The sequence below is a fragment of the Cyprinodon variegatus genome, unplaced genomic scaffold, assembly GCF_000732505.1.
Source record: "Cyprinodon variegatus isolate N-32 unplaced genomic scaffold, C_variegatus-1.0 Scaffold173, whole genome shotgun sequence".
NCBI lineage: Eukaryota > Metazoa > Chordata > Actinopteri > Cyprinodontiformes > Cyprinodontidae > Cyprinodon > Cyprinodon variegatus.
In genome coordinates, this window is record NW_015150626.1 from 815945 (window position 1) to 824979 (window position 9035).

A 9035-nucleotide genomic window follows, 5' to 3' on the forward strand; every position below is an offset into this window, starting at 1 on the left:
TTTACAGGTACATGATCATGAGGGAGTGTTGGCACGCCGTCCCGTCTCAGAGGCCTACGTTCAGACAGCTGGTAGAAGATCTGGACCGGATTTTATCAATGACCTCCACAGATGTAAGTGTCTCAATGAATGGCAAATTGCAAGGGTGATTGATCCTGATGCAAGAAAAAAAATGGCTAAATGTTCATTTTTAGTGAAATAAAAGATAACTGTGAGCAGAACAAATTTAGTTTTTCTCTGGTTTTAAATTAAACATACAGCCATTTTTTTAATATTAGTCAGAGGTGGGTAGTGACTATTTAGATTTACTTTAGTAACTTTTTGATAAAACATTTTCTTTCATACTTTTTACATGAGTGAAATGTTTGGCTAGTCCTGGGGTGGGCAAATCCAGTTCCTCAAGGTTGGTAATCTGCAACTTTTTGATGCCTCCTTGGCCCAACTCACCTGTATGAAGTAACTGGATAGTTAACAGGACTCTGAGGAGGTAATTCAGCCATTTGATTCAGGGATGTTGGACCTAGGAAAAATCTAAAGGTTTTATGAACTGGAATTGCCAACCCCCAGGGCTATTCCAACCACTATGATTAAGGCTGCATTAAAACTGCAGGTCTTTATGCTCAAACATCATTTTTTTTTAGACCAGATTTTCTGTTGTCGTTCCCATTACCTTTAAAATGTGGCCTGTATCTGACTTCAGTGGGAACTGTTTGCAGCTTCAAACTGACCTACATGCACTTAAAAACATTAAATGATCATTGCACACAGAAAACAGTAAACATGGAGAAGTGGGGGTTGTGTTTTAGGACAATTATTTAGGACAACGTTGTTTATTTTTGTATCAGTTTTAGCAGTTACTATTGCAGCTTCTGTCTGCTTTGCAAACTGCTGCTGTTTCCTGTTTGGTGGCAAAAAATAGTGACAAATTTATTATAGGTCTGCATTGGTTCTTCCCACTGAAGTCACATTGCAAAACAACAGATATGAGTCACATTCTGCACATATAAACTGGTTGAATAGGTTTTGGAGCCCTGGGTCATGATCTTTGTCCTGCTGGAAGGTGGGTTTTATTTATTATATCTTGGAAGAAAAGCATAATTGCAATTACATGCACTTAAAATTTAGACACCGCTTTTTGTCTGGTGCTCTGTAACATGAAATCATTAAGTGCATGTAATGGAATCAAAATGAAAATGGGAAAAAGCTCATAGGGCGATGAATACTTTTTTAAGGCACTGAATAAATGGACTTTAGATGTTCAAACCCTAAAAATCTACAAGGTTTTATTCATGCAGGATACTTTTCCTACATATATGGGCACAGAAGGGATTGATAATGACATCCGAGTCTAACCTTTGAGCTTTCTTCTGACAGGAGTACCTGGACCTGTCAGTACCCTTCGAGCAGTACTCCCCAACCTGTCAAGACTCCAACAGCACCTGCTCCTCCGGAGATGACTCGGTGTTCGCCCACGACCCGCTGCCCGATGAGCCCTGTCTTCCCAAACAGCTCCCCAGCAACGGTGTGATAAGGACATAAAACCTGAACTTCTGGAGGTCAGGTCTGGATCTCCGCTCACAGTTTGTGACAAATAATCACCTCTCAGTGACTCCAGAGTCCTCAAGTTATGGAAAGAAAGACTTCATGCAATACTTCCGCAGCTCTGAGCTCGTCTTAAACTCTTGGTCTGGCATTGTCTTTAGGTTTTTCCTTCTTTAATTCCCCAAAAGACACTTTGGACACTGAAGGACTTTTTTTCTCTTTTTTGCTGATGAACCATTTTTGCGTTCTTGTCAGGAATGAAATTCTATTTTTATACTCTGGCCAGTCTTTTGCTACAAACGGTTGCTTGGTGAAACCATTCCGTGCCTACTGGGATTAAACCTCCATGGGAAACTTTAGAGGAGGACACAAAGGGCATTTCAAGGGGTGCAGGAGGACGTTCGATTGGTCTCATTCGAAAGGAGCCCATGGATGACTTTAAAAGCTAATCCTGCAAGAAGTCGCCAGAAAAACCAGACTCAACTTGGAAAAGTTGAAGACATTCAGCTACAGAGTTGGTTTCATCAGTGTTCTCTTTCCACATCTTTACATCTTAAGAACAATTTTGGAATAGCCTCCGAACAAACTCCTCATGAGGCAAAGTTTCAGGGCCTTTCAGTAATAAGAACATTTGGCGTTTGGAGGAATTCTTTTTTCTATTTCTAGAAAGTGGTGTATTGTAAATATATAAATGCAAATATGTATGATATCGCTGTCCATAGCTATGTACGTAAAAAAGACACAAAAAAGAACATTTAGAAATAATTTTATTTGAGGATGAAAGACACTGTCTGAGCGTTAAAAACATTGAATCATTTAGAAAAGTTTTATTTGAATAATTAACATGTATATTTGTAAAGGTATTTATAGACTTAACATGTGGTTCTTAATTTTAAAATCTCTAGGTTAGGATTTTAGTACTGTACACAAAGATTTTTATTTCAACCTTTTTGTAACTTATTTTACAGCAGAAATTAGATGTTTTTGTCATAAACTGGCAGATTTTTTTTATCCACCTTTTTCTGTCGGTTTGCTACAGTTTGAAACAGAAACATAAGATTGTGTGACAGATTCTGCTGGTCAAAGAGTGTAGTGCAAACAGCCAGAGAGGGACTCTGGGGGCCCCGAGGCTCCAAAAGGCGCTGAAGGTTTCCACTCAGTTCCAGTTCTGGTTTCAAATGATGGCATTTGCACTATGAAAGGAATGATTAACTCTTGCTGGGCAAGAAATAGCAGTGCATCACCGAGAGACCGTTCATATATACACTCATGGTCAAAGTTAAGCAAACCTTTTGTCAGTTTGACCATATAAAGCAGATTTTAAAAGTACTTTTATCTGTGCTGGCAAAAGACAGGCCACAGATCCCTTCATGGTGTCAAAATGCAATTATGTTTCAGCTATTCTAAAACTTTTACATTTAAATCAAGCAACTTTCTTTTTACTCTTGACTGTTTTTACGCTTTCAATTTTAACGATCTGTGAATCATTAGGAGCCATCAGAAAACCTCAGTAAACGACAGAAATTAGAGATGCACCGATCAGAATCTGTTGGGTCGGTTTCCACTTTTATTTTGAAAGCTCTGACCAGTAATTAGAGGTTTTATTCGTATCTACTTTTAAGAGCTGTGGCTTTCGACCCAAATATTAGCTTAATTTAAGATATATAAATTAATTTATCTGGTCAATATTACCGGTAAGCACTTGGTGCGTATCGATGCTCCAAGCAGTTTACTTTAATCAAAAACTTGCCTGTATAAATAAAGTGGGCGGGATCTATCACTGAATGACTCATGTGACCCAGAAGTAACTGTGGTTTGGAAGTAAAACAGATATGAAACTTACTTAATCAGATATATTTTGGGTTCTTATGTTCCATCGTAACTTTTTAAGCAAAGAACAAGTTTTGTACATGGAAATTTAAAAATAGGTGAAAAGAATTTTAAAAAGTCGTATAAAAAAAAAAGGTTTTGAAGGCAACTTTCTCAGGTTTCGTATTTTCAATTACTCTTATTTTATTTATTAAAAAAAAAATCTAAATTCTTTTTCATGCATTATGCTTTTTCAAATTTCTCTCTTAATTTTTTAGATTGAGTTTTAAAAATTGCATGTGTTTCGAATTGCGCTTTATAAATCACATTCACATTTAGTTTCCATTTATAAATCGTATTCTTTGCTTGCATCAATAATGGAACGAAATTTACTTCTGATATGGGATTTAAGCCATAGGGATGAATGTAGCCTTGTTTTAAAATCAACTCCATGACCTTTCAATCTTCTTTTCCAAAACGGAGGCTGTTTAATTGTGTAATGATGCAGCTCTTCTAGTTATTTTCAGGGCCACTAATTATGGAAGTTACAGGTCTAGTGCCCCTAGTGACTAAAGGTTGGTGTTGCTTTGCAGAGATGTTTAGGAAAGTGTTTATTCATTATTTGTTTCCAGGCTACACACTCTGTGTGGATGGCACCAACAGCTACAATGGGTGTTTTTTAAAGGGCAGTGACGTTTACACATAAGCAATTAAAAACTAAATCTATTCATCTAAAACTGAAGTTAAGTTACATTAAAACAAATTTTTAGGTTGTTTTTTTACACGTCTAACCAAAAACTGGTTCAGGTTTATGCTCATTAAACAAGAGATAAAAAGAGAGCTACAGCTCATGGGTTAAAAATTTAACTTTCCCCACTAGTTAGTTAATCAATTAATAAAATCTGCCTAGTCTGACTTCAGGATATTCTGTCAGAGATGCTCTATTCTTGACTAATCGGCCTTTGGGTCTTTATAAATGTGTATTAATCATTTAGGAAATTACAGTTTAAACTGAACAACTGAAATATTGCTATCATGAGAGCCAGCTTAACATACGCTGATGGTATTAAGAGAGAATCTTGTTGTCAGTATGCAGTCTAAATGGAAGTATACTAAATTTAGGAAGTATCTTCTCCATCATGATTCTCTAGACTTTTTCAATTAGACCTCTCACAGACACAGAGCATTTTGCATGTAAAATTCTGACCACAAATCGAAAACTAAAACAAATAAAAGGAACTTAATTATTGCTGAATTAACAAAAATAGTTTAAAAAAAATATTTTCAAATTTCTCCCTAGTCATTCAAACTGCTTCTTTCCAGTATCGGTGCATCTCTAAAAACTAAAGGGCCATTCGTTTACATTTTTGAGCTGTGCTTTTTGCAATGCAGCACATGAACACTTCAGCACCTTTTTCTTATCTTTGCTTGCCAAAGGTTCTCCTTTTACTTCAGACTAGACTCGATGGGTTTCTTGCGTAATTTATTCAAAAATTCAACTAAAATAAGCAATATGGAAAGCCACCAGGTTCAAAATCCCATGACATCTATGCATATGCACATATATGACTGTGACATTGTTAACTTGTAGTACACATCTACTCTAAGTGTTGTTTAGCTGTTAATTTCTTCACACTTTTTTCATGTTGACAATGTGTAGAGTACATGTTGAGTATTCACTAAGAACATGACAGGTACGTATGGTCTACGCATCAGATGTTTTTTTACCTGGTGGCTTTCCATAGAGTTACAGTCACATCCCTTAAGCATGTGGCTACTGACGATTACACACAGAAGGTTACAGCAGGTACAGATAAAAAGAGATGGATTTTAATCACAGAGCATTCAGCGATCACACGGTCAATGCTGCTAAGAACTCATTAAGTTCAGCTTAAAGGGTAAATATAAAACTATCACGTTTCGTAGTCAATGGAACAAAAAAAATACCTATTTTATTGTCTCTCTATAGTGTTATTACTTAATGAAATGAAGGCATGTTGTGTGACTCACGCCACACAGCAAAATAATTAAACATATGTACATCTATATGAGAGAATTTGAAGTCAGTGGTGTGTCATTCGATAGTGTTGAGAAAAGTGCCAAATTAGTCTTAAAAGCCTGACTTCATCCGGTCTCTGAACCAAATGCTGCCCTATTGGAGGAGAGAATTGCAAAATAAGCATACTAGTATTTGAGGGTTTTTTTCTAATTGAGCTCTCAATAGAAAAACATTCATTCAGAATGCTTGCAGTCTGTTTTTAGCAAAGTCACAAGTGGGAAAAGTCTTTTTTACGTGGCATTGAAGGGTTCACATTTTAGTCGCTGCTAAATGGAAAAACAGTGGGAACATGTTACTGTGCAATGAGAAATGAGCTGGAATTCACAAACAAGTTGGCGCCAGTACTTACCTAAATCATTTTTTTATATTTGAAGGACTTAAGATAGTAAAAACTTTAGGTTTTCTACAATGATTGATTGTTTTGCTATTGGCACCAAATTCTGTCATAGAAAGAAGCCCGTAGTTCAACATTGGTTTCCAGAAAGCTTTTATTGGAGATACTGTTTGAGTTCATATCACAACTGTGCCTCAATTACTGAAATCAACAAAAGGGGATTGATTTTATCACATTATGAATGTATGAATACATTTACAAAAATGAAAATGTTTGAAAAATGTAGATCTTAAATTATGGATTTTGGGGCTAATTGGCCTGATTTGTTCACTAATGTTATTAATATTATTCAGTGAGCCAAACAGACAAAAAAAAAAGCACTTCTGTAAAGAACGAATGGATATAATGAAACAGATGGTGTTTTGTTCTTATTTATTCTTCCATGTTGGGTAAAAGCTTTCCCTATGGTGAGAGTGTTTTATTCAGAGGTGTTTGATTTTCAATGTTTTTATTAGGAGCCAGAAGAGGAGAATTGTAATGCCGAGGTGGAATTTTGTTAGACACTTAAAAAGACACTCTGCTTCTGGTTTCATTTCTTTTCTGTATTGCTTTTTTTAATCTTTGAATTGCTTCCTTCTCATGTTAGATCACTTCTAAACATAATTTTTGGTTGTCTTTCTTCTGGCAGCAAGTTTGCAGACTTTCATCAGTTTCTGATTATTATTTTTTTATTGTTTAGTTTTTTTATTTTATGTTTCTAATGGAATGGTATAGCTTACTAACTTTAGAACTGACTCCATTGGCATAGTTTTTATTTATGCAGCAGGATTGGAAATAAATGCATTTCATTAGGCTTCAAAAGTAATCTTTGTGACTTTTGTTGTTTTGTCTCTACTGAAGTGAAATTAAAGAGATTTTTCCACCTGACTAGATTGGTAATATCTTTAAATTATCACACAATATTCATTTTATAAAATTATTTTTATAATATACGCATAAAGGTCCCAATCAAAAAATCCAACATTGAATCAGTACTTAACCTGCACTTAATGCCAGTTGTAACACAGTTTGTAAGTTGTGCAAAACCGGACCAATATTCTCACTACTGGAACTTAATCACAGATAGGGGACCATCAACAGGTCTGAAAAGATTAGTTTCATCACGCACTTTGATTAAAATCATTAAAAAGAAAACAGAACACTTTAATTATAAACTCTTTGATTGGATCAGGACACCACAAATGTCTAGATAAACTTGTTAAACCTGAAGGAGTTATGTTTTTCTGCCAGCTCTTAAAAGGATCAATTATGAGGAGTTCTGTTTATGGAGTAAATTTTGTCCATCATTGTACTAATCAAAAAATGTGTAGTAAAACTTAAAAAGGTTTTTAGAGGAACTTTGCTGTTTCTTAGATTTTATTTCGTCAAATATTAATTTTGTCATTTTTTGATAGTTTATTTTTTCAAATTAAATGTTCCCAGACTCAGTTTTATGAATTGCATTCATTTAAACTGTATTCAACAGAACACATGGAAGGATCCATCCATCTTCTTCTTTAGGGTTGCTATGGGGCTATCTCCAACAGTTTATGAATGAAAGGAGGGGTACACTATGGATTGGTCGCCATTCTGTTGCAGACATTCTCTTCACATCAAGCCCAATACAAACACCTTCTCTTGACCAATAAAACTTTGCTGCTAACATCAAGGAAGACCAATAAAAATGAGTCTTCACTCCTCATGCCATAGGAAAGTCCTCCCCCAGAAGTAAAGAGAATGTGATCTGTGAAATGCCACATGGGCCATGGCCCCTCTTAGCCAATCATTTGTCCCCCTGTGGCCCCATCAACCCTGCCAGGTGAAATGATATAATTGGATATAATTCCACTTCTGGAACAGCACCTCAAAACCAGAGGGTGGCAGCATTAATACCATCATAAAGTTTGTATGTTGATCAAAAACCGACCACAAAAACACAGGAATGATTTATTTACAACAGTATGATGCAATTAAAGAGGACTACCAAGTGTTTTTTAATTGATTCAGTTTATTTATGTAGCGCCAATTGACAACACATCATCTCAAGGCACTTTACAGAGACGATTCAATCAGGTCATACAGTCAGATTGGTTCAATTTTCTTTCTAATGTAAACCAGCTGATTGCGGCAACTCATTGGCGCTAACAGCAATTCCTCACACTGAGCATGCATGAAGGCTGTTAATAGGAAGAAGCCTCCACCTTAGGCAGGCTGTGTGAGCTGCCGACATACAGAAAGAAGCAGCATGCAAAGGTAACTGTAAACCAGCTCTAAGCCTATAGCAGCATAAATAAAGAGATAGCTCAGGATAACCTTAGCCACTCTAACTATAAGCTTTATCAAAAAGGAAAGTTTATGTTGTATAGGGTAGAGTTTGTCGCTGCAATCATCAAACTATTTACCATATATGTTCTGTAGAACAACAAATTAATTTAAACAGCACCAGTTTATGAACATGCGTTAAACTTTGTTAGCAAGGGCCTCAAGAAAAAGTCTGCCTCAGTGATTTGTTTGGAAAATACAGATGTTTTGCTTGTTCATATTCCTGTTGGTTCATTGGTTAAACTTTGAAGCTAAAAAATTGTCAAAATCCTTCAAAAAAAGGCTAGAATAATTCCTATCTATCTATTTCATAAGCCAAATGTACAAATTGAGCATTCTGGTATTCATTTCCATCCTTCTCTGTGATGCAGAAGGATCTATGCCAGCTTCACCATCACACTAAGAAATGCGTCTTCAGGTTTAACAAAAAGCCAATAAAAGTTATAGATAGATAATTTGTCATGCATGATTGGGATTTATCCTGTTATTGATTTTTTTTTTCTTTAAAAGAAATAAAAATCTATGTTAAAGACCCTGCAGCACATTTTCTCTCTCTCAAAAACAGAAAACATAAATCAAAGTAACAAGAAATCATTTCTCATCAGTTAGGAGACATTTGACATTTCACCTCTGGGCTGGAAGATTGATATTTTTAGGTTTGGAGATTTGCCAGTGCTCCCAAAAACATTAGCGGGAAAAATATTTTTGTTTCATTAGTAACTAATCAACTTCTGCTAAGGTATCATCTGCACCACACCTTACTTTAAAACCTCAAACTACCCCATAAAAGAAACCTAAGATTATGCCTATATTGCTGTATATTTATTGTTATTAAATACAATAACTTCTTTTGGACAAACAAATGGGAAATAACTATGCAGGCATTATCCATCCATCCATCCATCCATCTTCCTCCGCTTATCCGGGGTC

General features: G+C 35.7%; 1 protein-coding gene across 1 annotated transcript; it reads left to right on the forward strand.

The window, feature by feature from the left end:
• The first annotated feature begins 7 nt into the window (after positions 1-7).
• On the forward strand, positions 8-2284 carry LOC107087111 (fibroblast growth factor receptor 3-like). Its single transcript, XM_015378493.1, has 2 exons — positions 8-113; positions 1375-2284. The coding sequence occupies exons 1-2, from the start codon at positions 12-14 to the stop codon at positions 1537-1539; spliced, it is 267 nt and encodes an 88-aa protein (XP_015233979.1). The 5' UTR covers positions 8-11; the 3' UTR covers positions 1540-2284.
• The last annotated feature ends 6751 nt before the right edge of the window (positions 2285-9035 follow it).